The following is a 24,742-nucleotide window of genomic DNA, read 5'->3' as shown; positions in this document are numbered from 1 at the left end:
ACATCTCATGGCAATGAGTTCCATGGGTTGACTGTATATTGTGCAAAGTACTTGTTAATGTTTGTTTTAAACCCACTGTCTATTAGTGTCATTGGGTGAGCCCTGGTTTTTGTGTTTTGTGAAGGGCTATCACTTCCCTATTCACTTTTTTCATACCATTCATGATTTTAAAGACTTCTATTATACTTTCCATCACCAATTCATCTCTTTTTTAAGGTAAACAATCCCAACTTTTTAGTCTTCTCTCGTGTTGAAGCTATTTCATAACCCTAATAATTTTTGTAGCCATATAGAATAGGCAATCAAGGATCTGAGTACATACATATCCATTTTTAAAAGAGAAAAACCTCATCTACTTTCAGAAACTTTCTTTAACCCCCGTTACAGAGAGATCATCTACTTTTCTGCTTAGAATTGAATAAACATAAAACTCACCCCCAGTTTGAAAACATAAATCACCATTTCTTTCAAACTGTGAGCATCTTATTCATGCTCTTCTATTGTTTTATAACCCATAGGTCCAGCCTCAAAGCTCTTCATGTGAGAATTTCCTTCTACCTCCAGAAACCCTATATAATGCAGGGTATTTGTTTAACCTAATTGCACACTATATAACCTCCCACTGCAGAGCAAATTGTATTAATTAGATCTTCAGATGCTTTGAAGAGATGAAAATTATACTAAAAGCCATTCCAAATTTGAACTTTGGTTTCTTGTCAACTTTGCAATAGAGTCACATCTTAACGAGAACAGCTCATTTTTGTGCAAGTTCACAGTGTTCTGGTAAGCGCAATAATTTTTCTTTCCAGAGTTAATGATTGGTTAATATCCAACAGCTAATAGTTAACACAAAGAAATGGATCAATAATAATCATGAGATGTCACTCAGAATTTGGCTGGGAAGTGATCACTTTGGAATTGGGTGATGCCTCTAAAAGTTTGGTCATTAAACACTAAAAATACATCTACATTGCAATGCTATTTTGGGATACTGGAATATATCAAAATAGCTATCCCGTGTCTTCACAGCAAGTCCATTATTTCGGGCTTGCTATTCCGATGTACCTATAAATCTCATTCTATGAGGAGTAAGGGACATTTTGGAGTAGTGCTTTATTTCGAAACTTGGTGCTGTGTGGACAGCACCAAATGACAAAATAAGCTACCGTATTTCGAAACAGCATCAAAATAAGATACACAAACTAGATACAAAACTGTATTTGAATAAAGTTTAAACCCTGTATTGATTATGACCACAAATCAGGACTTCTTTGACTCCCATTTAAGCCTCTAGCATAGCTACTAAGTTGTTTACACGGCTTTCTCATTTTCCTGTTGAAGAGTTTGCTTGGAGATCTGATGTTTGTAAGGATACATCTCCACTGCATTGCAGTGGTACTTTAACCTTAAACGAGAATATAATTAGATTTTATATGAACATCCTGATTCAGGCCATGTTTCTCTACAGCGATACGGCTGGCGTAGCTATTATTTAGTGAGTTGGAGAGATCTGTGACAACTTTATAGTGGGTGTGTATTCACAGAACTCCATCTGCCTAGCTCCCAGCCTGGAGCACAAATACCAACTTTGGCTTCAATCTTACAATGAGCTGTAGGCTGGCAGAAATCTGTGTGGCTTCATGTGGATACAGAGAGTCTGCCATTGACAGAGTGTGGCCCTACAGAGCACATTGTAATTTATCTGGATACCTTGGTGGATTAGATATTGTTATTTGAAATTTAACAAAGCCAGGAAGCAATATATATATGTATTGTTTATTTGCTATCATTTCAAAGGCATTGCTCATTTGGTAAACTACACTCTGGTGTGGGCTATGCTTGTTTACATTCTTCCTTGTTTAGTAATTCTCTCTTTTTTTAACCACTTCACTAACTTCACTTTTTATGCACAGGGCTGCCAACTTTCTGAACAAGTGAAGGCAAGCATTCAACACTGCTAGTAAAATTCTGAAATACCAGCCTCCTTTCACCACCAGGCGAAATATGGATCTTGTGACTATAAACTTTCTATTCAGTGATTGAGCTTCCTGAAAGGCAGAAGGTTGTGGGTTTCTTGGGCTATTTAAAAACAGAAGCCAAAGGGTGTTTCCTGGGTTGTGAGGAAGTAGCTGCACTTCGCGTATGTTGGAATTACAACTGGTTTACTCTCTGATGCTGGAGCTCCCTCCTGTGCCATCGTCCACAACCATCAGTGTATGCACCCTTTAGGTCCCACATAAGCCCTAATTTGAGGTGTAATTGCCACCCCGCATGCTCTTCCATTGCTACAATATTAATAATAATAATTCATAATAAATAATTAGTGTAACACTGAAATATATCTGCTGATTTGATGTCACCTCCTTTCCTTCATCTGCATTGTTGCCTGTTTATACTAAACATTGTCATGGGCAGGGAGTCCTGTCTTTTCACCACTCTGTAAAACAACATACATACATCTCTTTATATATAAATAATACTAGGAAGATATAAGGCTGGAATACAGCTGAGCCTCCCTTGCTGTAACTATGGAACACTCTCTTGAAGAGTGTTTGATACAAAGATTCCCTAGGCATCTACACAGCTCCTTTTTGCGCAAAAACCTCTTGCGCAAAAGCGGCCCCTAAATAATTATGCAAATGAAGCGCAATAATATACTAATGTGTGCTCTATTTGCATAGGCTTGTGCACAAGAAGTAAGCAGTATAGATGTAGCCATTAGCATTTTACAGGCATCTGGCTTGGTGCAAGTAAAGCAAGCTAGATATACCAAAGTAAATGTAGAAGGCCCTTTTAGTGGCTAGGGAAACTTGGATGAGAAATGATCACATGCCACATCCCTCCACCTCTATGTTCTAGCATGTACTCCCACGCAGTACAGAGAATCATACAGCCACGTTATCTCTGCCAAAAATGGCTAAGCAAATAAACCAGAGCCTAGTACTACAAAGGTACTTGGGTGCCTATGTCTCAGGTTTAGGTACCTGTAAGTCCTAGTTTTCCCTCCACTGTGATCCACAAAACAACTCCTCTATAGCATCTAAGTTTTCAGGGAATACTGACTCTCTAGCCCAGTGCTAAGGCCCTAGGTCAGTTGCCCTTCTCTAAGCATCCACAGTGGAACAGCTTCAACAGGAGAGACTAAGGAAGTCCCACACCAGATTATCCCAGAGCTCAGGAAGTCTTCTGAGAACTAGGAATTGAATAGGGGTCTCCTTTCCCCACCCCAGTGGGAATTGAACCTGAAACCTCACAGCTGAGAAGAAGCACTCTAACATGATCTCCTCCTCTTCCTCCATCCTTTTCCTGTAGCTCAAGGGCAGCAGAGTAGCTAACTCATCTCCATAACAGGTGCCTAGGCTGCCTGACTCTAGGCAGCAGCTTCCCAGTAATGGATCACTAAGTAGCTACAGTCAAAACTTCAGCTATCTTTCAGAGAAGTGGAGCTTAACACACACTGTCATCAGTTTAGGTCTATAGTCAATAGAGTGCTGGCTTTTGTGGATTGCATTTTAAAATGATAGTCTCTCTCCTTCCCTTCATTGTATAGAGAGCCCAGATGTCTATGTGTGCAGCTGTGTGGGTCACAGTGTTGTTCCTATGATTTTTGAGGCTCTTAAAAGATAGGCACTGTGACGCCTTGTCTACACTTACCTGTGCAGTTGATCTACTTCACATAGTGGAGCTGAAGTTGACATACTTACCACAGCGTCTTGCGTGAGGTAAGGTCAGGGGGAGCTGCTCTCCTGTTGATGCTGGCTACATTTCTCATCTTGGTGGAGTATTGGCATCAGTGGAAGCACACTTGGAGATCGATTTATTGTGTCTAAGCAGACATTGATTCCCCACGTAATGTAGACAAGATCCAAATCCTTTTGTAGATCCAGGCCAAGATGTGTCTGCAGATCAGCTGGCATTCCCAGTGCACAGCTGCACTAAGGCTTGCCAATGGCTAGGTTATCTAGTTGATTCTACATACTTTTGTAAGACAATGAATAATTTTGCATTCGCATGCTGACCTGTCAGTGGGTGTCTCTTGAATGAACTGATTTTGTGGGTTAATGTGCCCCATGTGTCTCCTAACTGGCCTATTGCAGAAGAAAGTTCTCTTGAAGAAATCAATGAATAGGCAGATCTGCTGTATCTAATCAGATTTCTTAATTTTAAAACTTTACAAATGGACCTGAGCTTTCTGAAAATTGTTCTGACCATATCATTCTAGGAATCTCCTTTTGTGTCCCTGTTACATTGTAAAATAAAAGTAACACCAAGAATGAATTTAGACCAATATTTGAAAACCTACAGTACACCGATGTACTAATGTACTAACCATGATTAATACTTTGTGAAGCTTGCTTGGTAGGCTTTGGTTGTCATCATTTTACACTCTCATGAATTCTGCAAATTTTTAATTTTGAAATTCTTAAGTGTTGTTTTTGCTAAATGTTAGCACAAAATTGTATTTTGCTGGCTGAGTAATGGCTGGCTGATCACTGTTGTGTTGAGGAATCAGAAAAAGTAAGTTATTTATTTTTGGCTTTATAAGCATGTACTTAAGTATGTAAAATTGCTTTTGAACTGCTTGTTAAATTCAACCAAGTACATGTGCCTTCATGTTATATAATTGATTCAGCTGCATTCTCAGGATTTTAAATGTCAGCTTCTGTGACTACATGCTTTTCTTTTAGTCTAAAAATGCTTTTGTAATGACTTTGCTGATGAGTGTGCACCACTGCTGTCCGCTGGATAAAATGAGAACTGATGTGTATCATAAACCCTGTATTGCTAAGAGCTAATAAACGTTTTCCTTTTGCTCGAGAGGTTGCAGCATTTCCTTGTGGAACACAGTTCTCTCTCTGCTGCCACCATTAAATTCCCTTGGCCATGGTATGCAGCATAGTGACAAATGGGAAATCTTAATTGGCCACAACAGTATTTACACTCTGTTGAAATATGTATCTCTATCTGCAATTACGTCACTTAAATAAAACCATTTCAGCTACTAACTTGGTTCTTGCCCACAAAGTGGCTTTTACATAATTACCAATGTAATTTGCAGATCTGTCAAATTCATCAGGCAAGCAGAGCCATCAGTATAGTTTGTAAACCCAGAGAAGAAATGTGATTATTAATTTTTGCTCCTAACAAAATGTAATGCACAGACCCATAACTGTTGAAAACCTCGCTCCCAGATACCAAACAGGATTGATTCAAATAACTGATACTACAGAAGCTGCAGAAAGTGAATTTAGTAACAACAGGGCTTCCATGTAATAGATTAACCAAGGTGCAATACTAGAATATATGTAATCCAAACATAACGGTATTGTCCTGGGGCATAAATACCCCAGAATTTACCTTTTTAGTGATAAGTGAAACAAAACAGAATTTACCTTTTTAGTGATAAGTGAAACAAAACAGATATTAAACTCCTAAGCCTTATTGTCAACTGTTATTAGATGTCCTTCCCCCGCTAACAAGAGAACGTATTTCCTTCACCTCTCTTGCTAATGTATTTATAGAACCTTTTCTTATTACTCTTTATGGCCCTTGTTAGATGTAACTTATTTTGTGCCTTAATTTTATCCTTATATGTTTGTATGGCTTCTTAACAAATTGTCCATGTTTCCACTTTTTGTAGAATTCCATTTTTATTTTTAGATTGCTGACGAACTCTTGGTAGAGCCATATAGATGTCTATAGAGTTGACAGAAGAATGATCACTGGTCAATTTATTGTGTCTATTAACACCCGCTGGACAATGTTCCCACTAATATTTTCTATCCATGTGCAGAATAAATTTTATATGCACCAATGCATTTGCAAATATGCAACACCAGCTAGGGATGTTAAAATTAGATTAATCAACTGTTCAATTTGTTGATAAGGGCGCTTCTGCTTTGAAATGTAGCAAGAGCGCTCCCGGCTATTGCTACATTTCAAAGGTGGAAGTGCTGCACAGCGTTTCACCTTTGAAATGTACATAGGGGATCTTGTGCATTTCAAAGATTGAAATACCACATGGAGCCTGGGGCCAGTGGGGGACTCTGAATCTCTCGCTGGCCCCAGGATCCCTGCAGCGCTTCTGCTTTGAAATATACAAGAGGGCCAGTGGGGACTCTTGCACATTTCAAAGGTGGAACGCCCCCGCTGTGCTCTTGTTCCCTCCCATGGAGCTGGGGGGAACCAGCTTTTAAACCAGCTCCCCCCAACACCCACACCTCTCCCCTGTCTTACTGCCCCTTTCTGACAGAGGCAGCAAGGTGGGGGGAAGCGACAAGTCAACTAATGTGTCAACGATCTGATAAACTTTTGCTTATCGGATAGTTGACTAATCAATTAGTCATTTACATCGACTAATCGATTAGTCATTTAGTTGGAATTGGTCCTGCCTAGAGCAGGGGACTGGACTTGATGACCTTCTGAGGTCTCTTCCAGCTCTATGGTTCTATGGTTCTATGATCCCTACCACCAGCAGACACAAAAACCTAGTGGGTGGGGGCTCTGCTCGTCAGCAGGGCAGCATTTGAATCTCTCCTGAGCCGCGGCACAGAACCCCAGCTTCCAGCGCAGGCTGCGGCCCCGTCGAGCTGACCCGTCGCGCAGTCCTGCCCTTCGAGGAGTCCAGTTCAAGAAGTCGAGGGGCGACGCACGCAGGTGGGGGCGGCTGTACGTTGGCAGCAGGCTGCGCGGGCAGAAAGAGCAGACGCCGCCCGGCACTGGACTGGAAGGGGGTCTGTCCTGCTTGGCTCTCCACAGCGGGTTTAGGACACAGGGCTCCAGGGCGGAGAGGATGGGGGGAGGGGGGGGTCCAGCACTAGCAATAACATTAGCACAGGGCCCTTAAGAGTGGAAGGCCCCTGTGAACTTGGGGGGGCCCCCAGAGGGAGGCCCAAACCAGGCAGCCCCCAGCATGCACTGCGGCCCCCATCCCATTTGGCCAGGGTCACTAGCCCCGAGTTGCGTGATGTGCGGCTAGAGCGGCTCAGGCCCAGCGGGCCCCTCTATCCCTTCGGAGCAGACGAGGCGATGAGCGAGCCGGGAGGGACTTGACAGCGGTGAGGCGCCAATGGGATGCTGGCACAGCCGGGGCCCCCCTCAGGCTCAGAGCCGGATGGCGATTGGTTCGCAGACCTGCAAGGCGGGCCAGTCATCCACTAGGGAGCCGAGTAAGGCGGAGGCTGAAGGCAGAGCACGAGCTGTGATTGGTTCGAGGTGGGGGGCGGGGCTAGCTGCTGCAGAGCGCGAAGAATCGAAGGGGTTTCAATCGCTGGCGGCGGCAGCTGAGGAGACCTGGGGACTCCTGAGGGGCAGCCAGCGTTAGGGGTGCTGCCCACCACCGCGCAGCCTGGGGTCATGGCGGCTGAGGTAAGCTCTCCCGGCCTGCATTGACGGCAGGCGCCGAGAGGGGATGGCGGGGGTGCAGTGACCCCTGTCCCCTCTCTGTTGAGTTTCCCGCAGCTGGCGGGGACTACGACTCCCAGCATGCACGGCGCGTAGGCGGCGCGTCCCAGCATGCACTGCAGTCAGTGGCGGCGAGAGGTCTCAGCCTGCCTTGTGCCCATGTAAGGACTACACGTCCCAGCGTGCCCTTCGGCACACTGAGCTCAGCGAGGCGGTGGCCAAGACGTCCGTGGTGCTCAGCCATTTCATACTATGGGGGGGGGCCCTCTGCAGGAGGCTGGGCTGGTGTCTCCCGCAGGTTTCACTGCTCTGACAAACGACCTGTGTGCAGTCTCAGACTCAAAGGCTAGTTGAGACTGGCATGATTTTCCGCAAATGCTTTTAATGGAAAAGTTTTTCCGTTAAAAGCATTTGCGGAAAAGAGCGTCTAGATTGGCAGGACGCTTTTCCGCAAAAGCACTTTTTGTGGAAAAGCGTCCGTGCCAATCTAGACGTGCTTTTGCGCAAAAAAGCCCCGATCGCCATTTTCGCCATCGGGGCTTTTTTGCGCAAAACAAATCTGAGCTGTCTACACTGGCCCTTTTGCACAAAAGGGACTTTTGCCCGAACAGGAGCAGCATAGTATTTCCCCAAGAAGCACTGATTTCTTACATGAGATGGTCAGTACTCTTGCGGAAATTCCAGCTGCCAGTGTAGACAGCTGGCAAGTTTTTCTGCTTTTGCGGAAAAACTTGCCAGTCTAGCCACAGCCAAAAATACAAACCTGGCACAGAAATGTTGCTGACTGTCCTGCTTCCACTGCATTGTCAAATGTGTTGGGCTGTAAATATTGCAGTGCGCTGTATAAATAAGTTGCATCGACCGTTAGTTTGGAGTGACTTTTCTGGTGCTTTTTATGTAGCCTGTTGTAAAACCAGGTAAATATGTAGGTAAGCTGATGGACGCCTGAAAGATATCTGCACATCCCTTCCCCCGAAGTATGTGTACCGCTGGTTGAGAGCCAGGTCAATGGTTCTCTTGTGGTGCGGTCAGTGAATCTGAGATTCCCGGCGTAACTGGGGGCACCATAAATATGCTGTCCTCGTGACCCACACTGGATAACTAAGGTCCTCCTAATGGGATGGGAATTAAGAATGTTAAGTAGTGAGTAAATGACTAATTGTGTACTCGATATAATGTGTGTTGAGTACATGATTAGTTGATAAAAGGTCACTTGGGTTATGCAGTTTACATGTAGTAGGTGCTGGGCGTGCATAGCTGCAGCGAGGGTAGGTCTGGTACCCAGCATGAGCCAGGCCTGGACTGCTGCAGCTCTGCCTTTTAAATGTAGTAAAAGCTGCCTGGGTTCCACTCTGTGCCTCTGGATTTTAAATGTAGCAAGAGCCAGGTACCTTTTACTATATTTAAAAGGCAGATCTACAGTACTGCTGCATCTTTGCCTCCCTGCCCACCCTCCCCTCACCATGGGGAAGGAGGGAGCCAGCTTTTAAGCAATGTAAAAAAAATAGTCGTGTCGACTACTTGCAATCCCCTCCTTGCTGCCTCTATACCAGAGGCAGCAGGAGGAGTGTAGAAGCAGGAGCCAGCTTTAAAAAGGATGAGGCTTTTTTTTTTTTTTAAATAACCAACAAAGCTATCCAAAGCACAGGACTTGGTGGTGTTGGGAAACTTCAATTATCTAGAGATCTGTTAGGAAAACAACATAGCAGAGCAGAGATTATCCAACAAGTATTTGGAATGTATTGGAGACATTTTTTTTATTTCAGAAGCTGGAGAAAGCTACTGGGGAAGGCTGTTCTGGTTTGATTTTAACAAATAGGGAGGAATTGGCTGAGAATTTGAGACTGGAAGACAGCTTGGGTGAAAGTGATCATGAAATGACAGAGTGCATGATTTTAAAGAATGATTGTAGGGAGAACAGGAAAAAAAGACAGTGGATTTCAAGAAGGCAGCTATAGCAAATGCAGGGAGTTGGTAGATAAGATCCCATGAGAAGCAAGTCTAAGAGGAAAAATAATTGAAGACGGTTGTTTTTCAAAGAGAGGTTAGTAAAGGCACAAGAGCAAATTATCTCACTGTATACAATAGATAGGAAGTACAGCAAGAGACCATGCTGGTTTAACCTGGAGATCTTAAATGATTTAAAAATAACAAAAGGAGTCTTACAAAAACTGGAAACTGGGTCAAGTTATAAAGGATGAATATAAACACATAACACAAATATATAAGGGCAAAATTAGAAAGGACAAGGCACAAAATGAACTCAGACTAGCTAGAGACATAAAGGATAACAAGAAAACATTCTACAAATATATTAGAAGCACAAAGAAGAGCAGGGACAGGATCAGCCCGTTACAAAAAGAGGAAAAAACTAACAGAAAATGTGGAAATAGGTAGGGATATAACCAGTTGACTGGCCTGTCTGGAGCAGCCCACAGCATGGCGGGCCTGGCTGGGATGGAGCAGTCAATCATCCAAGGGGTGGATGGGTGGGCCTCTCCAGCTTGACTGGGCCCTCCACACCATGCTGTGGGTGGGTGAACGGGCAGGCGGGGGCTGCTCCAACCCAGTCGGGCCCACTGCACTGCAGACAGGCAGGGGGCAGCTTCAGTCCAGCTGGGCCCATCATGCCATACCATGCCTTGGGTGGGCAGGAGGACCAGCTAGGGCCCATCATGTCACACTGAGGGCAGGGGAGACCATTCCAGCCTGGCTGGACCTGTCACACCGCAGGATCGAAATTAAGTGGTTAACCAGTTAAATGTTAACCTGTTAACTGATTAAATGGGATTTTATATTCCTAGAAAAGGCAAAGGTGCTTAATTACTTCTTTGTTTTGGTTTTCACCTATAAGGTTGATCCCTAACATAACCAAGGTTGATGCCTGACATAGCAAATGCTTGTGAAAAGGTGTGGGTTCAGTCGCTAAAATAGGCAAAGAACAGTTAAAAATTACTTAAATTAGATGTCTTCAAGTCTCCAGTACCTCATAAAATGCATCCTAAACTACTCAAGGAGCTGACTGAGGAGATACCAGTGCCATTAACGATTATCTTTGAAAATTCATGGACTACAGGAGAGGTTCCAGAAGACTAGAAAAGGGCAAATAAAGTGCCCATCTATAAAAAGGGAATAAGGGTATGCCATGGAATTATAGACCAATCAGTTTAACTTCTGCGCCAGGAAAGATAATGGAGCAAATAATTAAGGAATCCATTTGCAAACATCTAGAAGATAATAAAATATGTAACAGTCAGTATGGATTTGTCAAGAACAAGTCATGTCAAACCAACTTGATAGCTTTCTCTGACAGGATAACAAGCCTTGTGGATAAAGGGGAAAAATTGATGTGGTATATCTAGACTTTATTAAAGCATTTGATACAATCCTGCTGACATTCTAATTAAAAAGCTACGAAAATACAACTTAGATGGAGCTCCTAAGGTGGATCCTATGCATCCTAAGTTGGTTGCATAACTGGTTGGATAACCATTCCCAGATAGTATTATCAATGGTTGACAGGGCATACTGAGTGGGGTTTTGCAGTGGATTAGTGTAGGGACCAGTTCTGTTCAATATTTTCATCAATGATTTAGATAATGGCATAGAGAATACACTTATAAAGTTTGCAGATGATACCAAACTGGTAAGGGTTTGCAAGTGCTTTGCTGGATTGGGTTATAATTCAAAATAATCTAGACAAACTAGATAAATGGTCTGAGGTAAATAGGATGAATTCAATTGAGACAAATGCAAAATACTCCACTTACGAATAGGGTTGTGAAAGTGTAACCATGTACTATGCGGTTACATTCAGGTTCCCAGTACATCTGCCATCTGTCCCTTCCCATGCTGCTGCCTCTGAAGCTGCCTGAGAGGGGGGGAGGCAGGAACCGGTATGCACGGGGAGCTGGTTAAGCCAGCTCTCTGTACGCACCAGCTCCCAGAGAGCTGACTGCCCCCATGTTAATTTTCAACATTTTAACATCCCTACTAAGGAAGGAACAATCAGTTGCTCTCATACAAAATGGGAAATGATTGCCTAGGATGGAGTCATAGTGGACCACAAGCTAAATATAAATCAACAGTGCAACACCATTGCAAAAAAAGCAAACATGATTCTGGGATGCATTAACAGGAGTGTTGTGAGCAAAACACACAAAGACATTCTTCTGCTCTGCTCTGTGCTGATTAGGCCTCAACTGGGGCATTATGTCCAGTTCTGGGTTCCACGTTTCATGAAAGATGCAGCGAAATTGGAGAAGGTCCAGAGAAATGCAAAACAAATGATTAAAGGTCTAGAAAACATGATCTAGGAGGGAAGATTGACATAACTGGATTCGTTTAGACTTGAAAAGAGAAGACTCAGGCTATGCCTACACTACAGTTTTTGTGGAAAAACGGTTGTTTTTCCGCAAAAACTCGCAGAGCATCCACACCTCAAGCATGTTTTTGTGCAAGTAAATTGAAAGATCAGATGGGTTTTTGTGCAATTGATAATCCTCATTCTGCAAGGAAGAATGCCTTTTTGTGCAAGAGCTCTTGTGCAAAAAGGCGTGTGTGGATGGGGAAGAGGGTTTTTTGTGCAAGAAGAGGGAAGAGGAAAAAGCAGGGGAGGTTTAAGTTGGACATTAGAAAAAATTTCCTAACTGTGAAAGTGGTTAGACACTGGAGTAAATTGTCTAGGGAGTTTTAGGAAACTCCATCATTGGAGATTAAGAACTGGTTAGACAGACACCTGTCAGGGATGGTCTAGAACTCTAGATGGTGCTTGGTCCTGCTGTGAGTGCAGGGGACTGGACTTGATGACCTCTCGAGGTTCCTTCAATCTACGATTCTATGACACTGTCAGATTTGTGGGTCCCTGTGTTAGGCTTGCATCAGTTTTTGAATGTTACAGACTGCATTTAGTTTGCAGCCTGAGCTTATGCCCTGCTGCGAGGGCTTTCTCTGTTACTACTACTTTGGGGGTATCCCTGGTTATATAGACCATAGAGGTCCTTTGCTGCTCTCCCCACCTTTTTCTGTCAAGGACATGTTTTCCCCTTTGATGGTAATGCACATTAAAGAACGCTTACGTTGTGCTCAATATTATCCCTACATCGTCATCTTGGTCAGATGCCAAAAGAATTGCCTTCTAGGAGATGCTTAGCTAGCCTGTCTTCTGTCATCTTAACTATTTACCCTGCTGCTGAAGTTGTTGAGATTTCACTACGTTTCTCCATTACACAGAATAATAATTAATGATCTGTCAGGCTGCCACCTTCCTGATTTTAATAGCTTGCACAATTTGGACTGACTTTATTTTATGTCAAGTTATATAAAGTTAGAAGTGTTAATACAGTACAGCCGCTCCCCGAGTTGCGAATGGTCGAGTTACGACCGTTCGCACTTACGACCAAAGCTCCCATGGAGCAGTCGTAAAGGCAGTCTCTGAGTTACGAACGTGACCTGTGCTTATGAACAGCGCGGTTGTGTGTAACTCAGTGGGGTCCGAGTTATGATCGGATTGAGTTACGGCCAAGTGTTTGGTCCGTAACTCGTTCGTAACTCGAGGAGAGGCTGTATGCCAGATGAAAATTGCAAGTTTCTCACGGCTTTTAGTGCTGTGTTGTCTCAAGCAGTAGTTCCCAAGCAGTGTCATAAGAATGGCCATACCGGGTGATATCAAAAGTCCTTCTAGCTCAGTATCTTGTCTTCTGACATTGGCCAATGCAAGGTGCCCCAGAGGGAATGAACAGGGCAGATAATCATTAAGTAATCCAGCCCCAGTCGCCCATTTCCAGTTTATGGCAAAAAGAAGCTAAGGACACTATCTCTGCCCATCTTGTCCCTGCCCCCCATGAACTTAGCTAGTTCTTTTTTGAACCCTGTTATAGTTTTGGCCTTCACAACATCCTCTGGCAAGGAGTTCCCTAGGTGCTATGTGAAGAAATATTTCCTTTGTTTGTTTTAAACCTGCTGCCTACTAATTTAATTTGGTGACTCTTCGTTCCTGTGTCATGGGAAGGAGTAAACAACATTTCCTTATTTACTTCCTCTACAGCAGTCATGATTTTATAGAGCTCTAGTGTATCGCCCTTAGTCATCTTTTTTCCAAACTGAAAATTCTCAGTCTTATTAGTCTCTTCTCATATGGCAGCCATTCCAAATCCCTTATTATTTTTGTTGTACCTTTCTGAACTTTTTTATTTTCCAATATATCTTTTGCGAAATGGGGTGACCACATATGCACGCAGTATTCAAGATAGGGGTGAAACATGGATTTATACAGAGGCAATTAGATATTTTTTGTCTTTTTATCAATCCCTTCCTTAAAGATTTCCAACATTCTGTTCACTTTTTTGGCCATTGCACATTGAGTGGGTGTTTTCAGAGAACTATCCACAATGATTCCAAGATTTTTCTCGAGTCACAACCGCTAATTTAGAACCCATCATTGTCTATATATAGCAGGATGTAAAAATGCATTTAAAAATGTATCTGTGTAACCACTAAAATCATAGCGGTTACACAGTTCTGCGGGCTGCAGGCTCTGCAGCAAAGCCTCCCTGGGAGCGGCGCTGGCAAGGGCTGGGAAGGCTACACTGTGGGCTCTATAGCTGGCTCCTGGGTGTGGGGCTGGCAGTCTCTACCAGCCCCGCTCCCAGGAAGCCAGCATGTAACTTGAGGTGGGTGGCTGGGCCTGCTATGGACAGGGGCTCCTTGGGTGGGCTCTGGGGGACTGGAGCTCCAGCCCCTATCAGTTAACTGGAACCAGTAAGCCTCACCCATTAACCAGTTAACCTTTTACATCCCTAATATATAGTTGGGATTCTGTTTTCCGATGTGCATTACTTTGCATTTATCAACATTGAATTTCATCTGCCATTTTGTTGCACAGTCACCCAGTTTTGTGAGATCTTTTTGTACCTCTTTGCAGTCTGCTTGAGATTTAACTATCTTGAATAGTTTTGTATCATCTGCAAATTTTGTCACCTCGCAGTTTATCCTTTTTCCAGATAATTTAATAAGAACTTCCTTACTGTCAGGGTGGTTAAACTCTGAAATAAATTGTCTAGGGAGGTTGTAGAATTTCCCTCACTGGAAATTTTGAAGAGGTTAGACGATCATCCCTCATAGATATTTTAGATGGGGCTTGGTCCTGCTATGGGTGCAGGGGACAGGTCTTGATGACCTTTCAAAGTCCCTTCCAATTCTAGTATTCTATGGGTACGTCTAGACTACATGCCTCTGTCGCCAGAGGCATGTAGATTAGTCTACCAGACATAGGAAAATGAAGCGGCGATTTAAATAATCACCGCTTCATTTAAATTTACAAGGCTGCCGCGCTGAGCCGACAAACAGCTGATCAGCTGTTTGTCGGCTCAGCGCGATAGTCTGGACGTGCGGGTGCCGACATCAAAGGTATTTGTCGATCACCCAGGTATACCTCATCCTAAGACGTACCCTAAGATTCTATGTCAACTAGGATTGGTCCCAGAACAGACCCCTGGGGACACAACAATTTATCTCCTTCCATTCTGAAAACTGACCATTTATTCCTACCCTTTGGTTCCTATAGTTCAATGGTCCCCAACCTTTTGAGGTTGTCGGGCGCCAGGGGTCGTGGCCGTTCGCCTGCCGGGCGCCAGGGGGCAGGGACACTTGCGCGCCCGGGGGCGGGCCCCCTCCATAGCTGCGTGCCCGGGGGTGGGGCCCCCTCCATAGCTGCATGCCCGGGGGCGGGCCCCCACATAGCTGCATGCCCGGGGGCGGGCGGGGCCGGGGCCCCTCCAAGCGCCGCGCGCCCGGGGCCGGCGCTCCCTCCCCCCCCCCCCCCCAAGCGCCGCGTGCCTGGGGCCGGCGCTCCCCGTGCGCTATGTGCCCGGGGCCAGGCCAGCCCCGAGCACCTAGCGGGCGCATGCAAATGCCCCCGCGGGCACCATGGCGCCCGCGGGCACCGTGTTGGGGACCACGGCTATAGTTTATGTTATCAATCTATTAGAGGACCTTCCTTCTTATCCCATCACAACTTACTTTGCTTAAGAGCCTTTGATGAGGGACCTCATTCAAGGCTTTCTGGAAATCTAAGTACACTATATCCACTGGATCCCCTCTGTCCACATGCTTGTTGACCCCCTCAAAGAATTCTAATAGATTGGTGAGGCATGATTTCTCTTTGCATAAATCAAGTTGACTCTTCCCCCATTAAATTATATTCATCTGTGTGTCTGACACTTTTATTATATACTATAGTTTCATCCAGTTTGCCCAGTACCGAAGTCAGGTTTATCGGCCTGTAATTGCCACAATCACCTCAGGAATAGGGATGTTAACGGGTAACTGGTTACCTGGTTAGCATCATCCAAATGGTTAACTGGTACCCAGGGAACAGCCCACTGCCCTTTAGCATTGCTGAGCCTATGCATAGGGTTGCTGGCTGTAACAGCCCCATGTGGTACCGCCACTCCAGCCCACTTCTATTTAATCAGTCAACTGGTTAAACTTAACGTTTATCCAATTAACTAATTAAACAGGCTTTTACATCGCTACTCTGGAGCCCTTTTTAAAACTTGGTGTCAATTTATCTATTCCCCAGTCATGTGGTACAGAAGCTGATTTAAGCGATAGGTTACAAACTACAGTTATTAATTATACCATTTCACGTTTGAGTTCCTTGAGAACTCTTGGGTGAATGCCATCTGGACCTGAGACTTATTACAGTTTAGTTTATCAATTTGCTCCAAAACCTCCTCTGGGTGTCTGGATACAATGTTTGATTTTGCTTTAATACTTTCAATGTGTTCATCAGTTAATCAACTTTATACAGTAATAAGATAATATGTTGTATTCATTTTCTCAGTGGAATAAACCGAGTTCCTCAGAGGTTATAGCAATAACATTTCAATATATTGTGTGTTATCCAATTTGAAGTGCTTGGATGAAATTGAATTCAATGAGTCATCTCTGTTAAACAATTTATACTGTATTATGGTTAATATTATTCTTGGTTTCCAGCTTAATTCGGAAGTAGATCTGAAATCTGACCTGCAGAAAACCACTGATAGTGATTCTGACAGTGGAAAGGGCAGCTGTGAAACCAGCTCTCCAAGTCAGTCTAACAAGGGACCCGCATCTCTTGGTGACGAAGGTCTGTAATACTGTCAAGTTTTTCTTTTGGGGTTTAGTTTAAAAAATTGGGCTTTGTTCTCTGATGGTTGCTTTGCAGAAGGCTGAGGGAATGTGGTCTTTGACTATCTGCCAATCAGAAGTCTCACATTTGATTTGCTAATCCTCGGTTATTTTTCTATGCTACCAGGACAGGCTCCTTAATTTTCCTCTAAGTCTACAGACGTTAAACAAAACAACACCCCAATGTCACTAGCAACAAACACTGTACATACACGAATGTTTTTCTAAATGTTATAGAAGCAAATATCTCATACGTCATTTGCAATCTGATTCCACTTCGCTCACCAATATTCCATTCAAAGCCATGTACAAAATATATGTATGATGTAGTATAGGAAAATATATGTATGTTGTAGTGCGAGGTGGAAAACATACATATGATGTAGTACAGGGCTCTTCAATATTGTATTAACGATCAAAATCCATCTCTCTCTCCCCTCCCCCCCCCGTGGGACAACAGAGTGACATCAGCACATCACTCATGTCACCCCATCTTCAGGCTATGATCTCTGCCCCCATCCTGGGGCTCAGATGCTCTGGGCCCTGCATGGGCAGCCTCCTTAGCCCCGGCCAGACTCCCCTCCCTGGCAGCAGGCCAGGGGCTGTCTCGGTCTTTCCTCCAGGCCACCACTACTGCCTCCCTGCTTCCCACAGCCCAAGCACAGAGCCAGGTTCTAGCAGTGGCCATGATCTCCGCCTCCCTCCTGGGGCTCAGATGCGCCAGCCCCACATGGGCAGCAGTGTTAGCTGAGGCTGGGTCCCCTCCCCAGCAGCAGGCCCAGGGCTTGGCCTTCCACCGCCACTGGGGTGTATGTGAAAAAGGCAGGTGTGTGTGTGTGTGTGTGTGTGTGTGTGTGTGTGAAAAAGCTGGGGCTGGTACAGCATCAGCCTGGTCCACCCCAGTGCCTGGGGGGAGAGCTGGGTTGCCTTCCCCCCAGAAAGAGGGGGGTAAGCGAGCGTAGTAAGCAGGGGGTGCAGCCCCTAGTAAACATATAAATTAACCTTTCACATCCCTAACCAGTAAGCATCACTCTACATGGGTAATGCTTACTGGTTCTGGTTAACCTGTTAGGAGCTGGAGCAGCTCCTCGCCCACCCCAAGCAGGGGGCTGCTCCAGCCATGCGGGACCCACTGCAGGCAGGGTATGCTCCAGCCAGCTGGCGCAACTCCTGTCTGTGGCGGGCCCAGCTTGGCCCCCCTGCCATACGTTATATGCTGGCTTCCTGGGAGCAGGGCCAGCAGGGGCTGCCAGCTCTGCTCCTGGGGAGCCAGCTGCTCCTGGGGAGGTAGCTTTGCTGCAGCAACAAAGCACAGCTGGCAGGGGCTTGCGGCCCCACTCCCGGGAAGCCTTCGCTGCGGGCTCTGCAATATAAAGCTTATTTAAGCTTTATACTGCAGAGACCGCTGTATGTAACTGTGTAACTGCTGGGATTTTTAGCAGTTACACAGTTACCTTTTTAAAGAAATTTTTACATCCCTAATATAAGTATGTGTCTGTTCTGAGTTCCAAATGCCCTTTTGGTTGCTCAGGATAAGAGTGGAGATGGGAAGGTAGTGGAAGGGCAGCATTGGACTGAGATGAGGTAGGGAAATGATGAGTGGGGTAGTGACTATCTTAACTGCTTAGTTCCTTCTTTTTTATGATTTGCTAAGCCCAGAGAAGCAGGTTCCGTGGTGTTAACTTGAATGGCTTTGTGTGAGATCCAATCTGGCCAAATTTTTAAAGGCTATTGTGAGGGAAGTCTGGCAGAGGAACATTTGTCCTAAGAGTTCCATTTAAAAACTATTGAATTTTCTCATGATGCTCAGAGCTCAGTGGAGAGGTGGAACAGTGGTTTTTATAAATAAAACTTGCACTTTAAGATAACGCTATCATAGTAGTTCCCCATTAAAGTTGTATCTCAGTGACGTTTCCTGTACGTGGTACAGTTGCATAGGCAAATAACCAGATAAAGCAAGATTCTGAGAACACACTTTGTTATATGTTTACTGGATGAGTCAATTCTTTCCTGATACCAAACTCTAACATTTTAAGTATTTCAGTAAGTGTTATTTTCTCTTATTACTTTTCAGTCTGAACTCAGTAGTAGTGTTATGAAGTTTCTGGACTGCAAGCTTTTTTACATATAATAATTCTAAACTAATATTGCATTTCAATAACATTTATACAAATCTGTAATTCAAGTGTGGTCCAGATTTCTGCTGAACAACATTGCATTGCTCTCTCTGCACCATTCTAAAATACGGAACATCAGATCTCCCAACTCAAACAAAAGGAAACCAGAAAATGTTCAGTTAAGGTCTCCCTTGAAAAGAAGATTGACGTGGCATGAAAAAATAAAATACAAACTTTAAAAAAAACCAGTTAACGCAGGAATACCCACTTAAAATATATTTCACTATTGTATAGCAGAAAAGGAGTCTTGCACAGTGGCTTTTATGGGACTAGTCATTTGACTAAAATTATGTACACGTTTAAATATTTGCAGGAGTGGGGTCATCATGTGTCTATTATAATTCACTTATTATATTACTGTTTGTTTTGATAGAATACACTTTCATCTCAAGGAAAGACTATACAAATGAAAGTAGTTTTGGAATGGTTCTAAGGTTCTTGAATGGTAGATAATAACATACTGTGCTATTGGGGGGAGGGAAATGGGTTGTCAAAGTATAGATTAAATTTGATTTGCTATGCTGCATTAAATTTCCATTGGCATTCATGAGCCTTCAGGGGATAATAAGTGTCTCAGAGAAATGTGTCTGGCATGGTGCATGAACTAATCATTTGTCAATTAGCATGTTTTTTTTTAAAATGTGATGTGTGTCATAAAGAGTTTAATATGTTCCCACCAGACTCAGAGGAGGAGATCTTTGTGAGTAAAAAATCAAAAAGCAAGAAAGTGCTTCAGGACAGTGAGAGCGAAGGGGAAGAGGAAGGCATTTTTCCTAAGAAGAGCGACATTGTGGATGAAGATGTGGAACATGGAGAGGAAAATGAAAACACTTTTGCCACAAAGAACAAAAAATCTCATCGGATTCAGCAAGCTCTGCGGGACAGCGATGAGAGTGACACGGGTGATCCACTGCATCCTGAAAACCTTGAAATAGACATGAAGTCAGAATTGACTAAGGATGAGTTGGGCTCACAAGTGAGGAAACCTGCAGAGATGTCCGTGAAATCTTGGAAAAAATACAAAAAACACAAACACAGTTTTAACCAAGAACCAGACAGAGTAATAGGGAAGTCAAGAAGGAAGACAGAAAAAGAGAGAAAAATGGAGGCTATTAGACAGATGAAGACAGAAAAGAAACACAAACAGGAGGTATAAAAGTTTACTTGCAAACATTTCTGATATTTTCAGTTGTTAAATACTGGCATTTGATGGTGGGCTGAGGGTTTCCATTTAATGTAGGTTTCCATACCAAAAGAAAGAGTTGGACATCCACTCAGGCGCTCCCAAGTTCTGGTTAGGGTTTTTCTCTGAATCATAGGTGAGTTCTATGGTATGCTGATTGCAGCAGTTGAGAACCTGCCTCCATCAATTAGCATATCTAATTTTGAGCTCTATAAAGTGAACAGGACTGGCCTATAGAATGTGAAAGACTGCTTGGGGGATAATGTAATGATGATGGGATGGGCTATTTTTTAAAATTTTGCTAATGGCCCTGAAATCATGAAGAGATCTTCCAAATATTTTGAAAACAAGTTTTGCAAGTTAATATAGTTCATTGTACTTTAACTCTTCTGCTGACCAGGAGGATGGTGGTGAAACATACGATTTTAATGATAGTGGGTGCCTTCTTGCCAACAAAGAACTCTTTGACAATGATTTAGAGGAGGAAAATGATCCCCTTCTTGAAGATGAAGAGTCACTAGAATCAATAAGAGCTGCTGTGAAAGACAAAATGAAAAAACATAAGGTAACCTATTCTGTTATAACCATAAACTTCTTTGTAGAGGGTATTGTACTGAAGTATGTAACGCAAATTTTTGGTGGCACTGGTGTGCATCCATATTTTTCTTTCTAGAGGTATTGGAGTACAGCCGCTCCCCGACTTACAACACACCGACTTATGACCATCTGTACTTACAACCAACCTCCCATTAACCCCATTATAATATTTTCGAGTTGAGAACCATGTACATCAAGTTTTTCGAACAGTGTGGGCAGCGCGTTTAAGGGTATTTCAGACTTACGACGAAATCGATTTATGACCAGGTGTTTACAACGTAACCCGTTTGTAAGTCAGAGACTGCCTGTAATAGTGCCACTAATCAGGAGCACTGACATAGAAAATGCCAAAAATCGTATTGCAACAGAGGCTGTAGAGGCTCTTAAAGAAGTTGCAGTGAAACAGGACAGGGTTGGGCATTAGTTTATTAGAATATTTGCTGATCTTTTTTCAAGACTGATGGCACAAAAATAATTGTAGAAAGTTATCTTGTTGCAGGCTTCTTTGCCCTTGATAGCCCCCTTTGTTTTGAAATGTAATAGACTTCTTTTTATCGTTTATAGAGTAAAGATCTGTTTTCTGAGATTGAAGATTACAAATGTGTATTTGATGATGAGAATGAGGGACCTACACTAAAAGGACCCAAAAGAAAGGTGAAATATTTCATTATGAATATCTGTTCTTTTTTAACTCTCAGTAATGCATTATAATTTTTATTTGAAGCCTTTTCTATGTTGCGTCTCATCAAAGTACCTTATTCTTGTTTATTTGAGGTGGTTCTTTCTTTTTTAAACTCTGCTACAACTGTTAGTTTTTTCTTTTGTTTTCCCGCTGTTTAAAAGATGAAAACTGGTCATATGGATACACTCCGACGTTTCAGTCCTGTGATTTCAAGGGCCTTTCTTTTATCTGTTTAAGGAGCGGAAAGCAGCAAGATTAAGTAAAGAAGCTATTAAACGACTGCATAGTGAGACTCAGCGACTTGTTAGAGGTAAAACCTAAACTCTTTGGTGTACATGTTATGTGTGAGCTATTAAGATATCTTTTGGAGGGCAGCAGAAACTTCTGATATGCAAGATTCTGCTGTTGATTAACATGAGTTATTCTGTATCTAAAGTGTATAGGCTGCAAAACAGTTTTTGCCAAAATCTTGCTTAGTGATGGACTCTTGGTGCAAACAAGATTCCTGAGTGGAATCTTACAACTTGCATTCACGTGGCTATGAGAGGTCACTGGAATCTTTTAAAAATTATAGCTGGGCTACATATAACTGATTTGGTGTGTCTCAGGTTCTTACTTGCAACAGATTTTAGAACAGATCATATAATTCTCTTCCTGATGACAAAATCTGTTTTCTTTGAGTTCCTCTGCATGCTGCAGTAGTCCCTCTTCACAAGAATAGACTGGTGATTGGGAAGAGGTCCTTCAGATACAACCTTTATTCAGGGTTAAGATCTATTTAAATTTGCTCTGATATTTTAGCTAGAAACCACCTGTCCCAAAAACAGTTGGATTTTTAAAAAAATGTTGTTTTGATGTACAACTTACATGATTTTTCCCCCCTTTGACAGAATCATCTCTGTCTCTTCCATATCATATGCCTGAGACTAAAACTATCCATGAGTTCTTCAAGCGTAGACCACGACCACCATTGCAAGGAAATGCTATGGCATTGCTAAAGTAAGGACCAAGCTTATCTCACAGTGTCTCTGTTCCAAATCAGGACTCTCAATCTTCCTGAAGCAGATGTGGTCCATGTTATGAAGAAGTTATCTAATATACAGATTCCTGTTTGCAATCACGTAGGCCTCCTACATTTCCTTTGTAATACCATAATCTTCTATGGCAATTATAGTAATTTGCTTCTGGGGGAAAGTAATACCAGAGATGTATTTATTATGGTTTAAATTATCTCTTAAATGCAGTTTAACAGCTGGAAACAAGAAGTATCACCATGTAACTAGGCAACTCTCCACAGACCAGCAGCAAGGGATGTCATTGATCATCAATGGGCCATAAGTCAGAGTCTGAGAACCAATGATCTAAGTGGCAAACCTGCCACTTTAGTAACTAGTATGTGATAGCAGGACTCTGCTGTTTTTTCCCTAATAAATGAAAATTTCCAGTTAGATTGTACTTGGTATACAGAAGTAAAATTTTAAAGGAACATGCTCATCTAAATTCTTGTGACAGTGTCCCATGCTCCCCTTCAGATTCAAATAACTGCTGTGGTTTAAGTCTCCCTGCTCAGTTTAAAACCAAATCCTATTTTAAAAGGTGTGTGAATAATGAAACAAACAATAATCATAGAATCATAGGACTGGAAGGGACCTCGAGAGGTCATCGAGTCCAGCCCCCCGCCCTCAAGGCAGGACCAAGCTCCACCTACACCATCCCTGACAGATGTCTATCTAACCTGTTCTTAAATATCTCCAGAGAGGGAGATTCCACCACCTCCCTTGGCAATTTATTCCAATATTTGACCACCCTGACAGTTAGGAATTTTTTCCTAATGTCCAATCGAAACCTCCCCTGCTGCACTTTAAGCCCATTACTCCTTGTCCTGTCCTCAGAAACCAAGAGGAACAAATTTTCTCCTTCCTCAAGGTGCAGTTAGTGAACGTTTTCTTTAATAATTAAAAAAATTGAAATCCAGAGAATCCTACATTAATGTAAATTAATAACTTAGATTTTAAATGCCCAAATGTCAGACTATTTACTGTAATGTTCCCACAGCCATCCTAATTTGATATTATTGAATTTACATAGTAAACTAGTAATTTGTGATAGTGGGTAGAGTGTAATACATAGGCACAAAAATGACAATGTGCGGTACTATCAGATAATTGGCATTAGTTCTCATAACACATTACAAACAATTGTAGGCTTCAGAGCATCTAAGGCTGTGGTCACCAACCCGTCGATCGCGAGGCCTCGACCAGTCGATCGTGAGGTGTTCGGGCACCCCAACACCCCATTTTCCCCCTCACCTCCGAGAAGCCCCACTACCTACCTCTAGTGTATTGCCACCTTCCCACAGGGTAGATGGAAGTCCTGTCTGAAGCCTGCGTCACTTCTGGGGGTTCCAGAAGTGCGCGGGCTGCTCCCCTCCCACAGCTCTATTGCGTGCTGGGGGAGGGGGTGTTGGCCTTGGAGGAGGAGTGTGGCGGCTTCCCTGCACTGCTGGCGCCGGAGGGGTGAGTCGAGTGCAGGGGTTTCCCTATGCTGCGGGAGCGGGGGTCGGCCCCAGGGTTTGGCCACGCTATGGGAGGAGAGGGGGTTGGGCGGGCTGGGCCGCACTGCGGGATGGGGGGTCGGCCCCAGGGCAGGTGCCCGCGTGGGTTGGCCGAGCTGCAGAAGGGGGAGAGGGTTGGCCGGGCCACAGGAGGGGGGTTTGGCCCCTGGGCAGGCGCCCGCGTTGCAGGAGGAGAGGAGGGGGTAGGGGTTGGCTTGGCCGCACCACGGAAGGGGGGTATGGCTCCGGGTCAGGCGCCTGCGGGGGTTGGCCGCGCTGCGGGAGGGGAGGAAAGGGGGAGGGCTGGCTGGGCCGTGCCGTGCTGCGCCGCGCCATGTGGGGGAGGGTTTGGCCCCGGGGCAGGCGCCCGCAGGGGTTGGCCATGCTGCGGGAGGGGGTTGGTCACGCCGCAAGAGGGTGGGGTTGGCCCTGAGGCACGTGCAGAGTTTCCCTGCGCCGCGGGGGCGGGGGGGGGGGGGAGAGTAGGGCCCAGAGGAGGCACGTGCTGGTTTCCCTCTTGGGGGGGGGGGGAGGGAAGAGAATCCTGTGAGGAGGCAGATGCAGGGGACTCTCTGCTGCCACTGGTACCCTGCCCCCTGTCCGCACTCCCCGCTCCCCAGACCCCACTCCCCTGTCCCCAGCTACAGAACTCTGTCCCCACTGGCACCCTGTTCCCTGCTGCAGAACCCTGTCCTCTGCCCTCCCAGCACCCTGTTCTCTCTCCCCTGTCCCCAGCCCCAGAACTCTGTCCCCACAAAATGTATAATTATAAATGCTTCATTTTAGATTTAAATAGTATGAATAAAAAACAGACCATTTATTTCATAACTATAAACACGTGATTTTAATTGTATGTATCGCATAATTTTAAAATAAACTGTTTATCTGAGTGTGTAAGTAAGGGCTGGGGTAGCAAGTGACGGACAGGAGGAGAATAGAGAGGGCTGGGCTTCAAGGATTGGGCGAGGCTT

At 44.1% G+C, this 24,742-nt stretch overlaps 1 protein-coding gene and 1 long non-coding RNA gene across 4 annotated transcripts in view; both read left to right on the top strand.

The window, feature by feature from the left end:
* Window positions 1-259: 259 nt before the first annotated feature.
* On the top strand, window positions 260-2,341 carry LOC142819908 (uncharacterized). Its single transcript, XR_012897590.1, has 2 exons — window positions 260-783; window positions 1,914-2,341. It is a non-coding gene; the product is annotated as an uncharacterized LOC142819908 (long non-coding RNA).
* A 4,868-nt stretch (window positions 2,342-7,209) lies between these two features.
* The window catches only part of CLSPN (claspin), a 36,636-nt gene continuing 19,103 nt past the window's right edge, over window positions 7,210-24,742 (top strand). For all 3 annotated transcript variants that reach the window (XM_006110728.4, XM_006110729.4, XM_014570047.2), the window contains exons 1-7: window positions 7,210-7,368; window positions 16,405-16,537; window positions 19,436-19,905; window positions 20,339-20,503; window positions 21,100-21,189; window positions 21,455-21,527; window positions 22,108-22,216. In XM_006110728.4, the coding sequence (XP_006110790.3) occupies window positions 7,357-7,368; window positions 16,405-16,537; window positions 19,436-19,905; window positions 20,339-20,503; window positions 21,100-21,189; window positions 21,455-21,527; window positions 22,108-22,216 (1,052 nt within the window). In that variant the 5' untranslated portion in view covers window positions 7,210-7,356. The remainder of the gene's footprint in view (window positions 7,369-16,404; window positions 16,538-19,435; window positions 19,906-20,338; window positions 20,504-21,099; window positions 21,190-21,454; window positions 21,528-22,107; window positions 22,217-24,742) is intronic.

Source organism: Pelodiscus sinensis, chromosome 25, assembly GCF_049634645.1.
Source record: "Pelodiscus sinensis isolate JC-2024 chromosome 25, ASM4963464v1, whole genome shotgun sequence".
NCBI lineage: Eukaryota > Metazoa > Chordata > Testudines > Trionychidae > Pelodiscus > Pelodiscus sinensis.
Note: the sequence above shows the minus strand (reverse complement) of the source record. Positions and strands in the feature narration are given on the sequence as shown.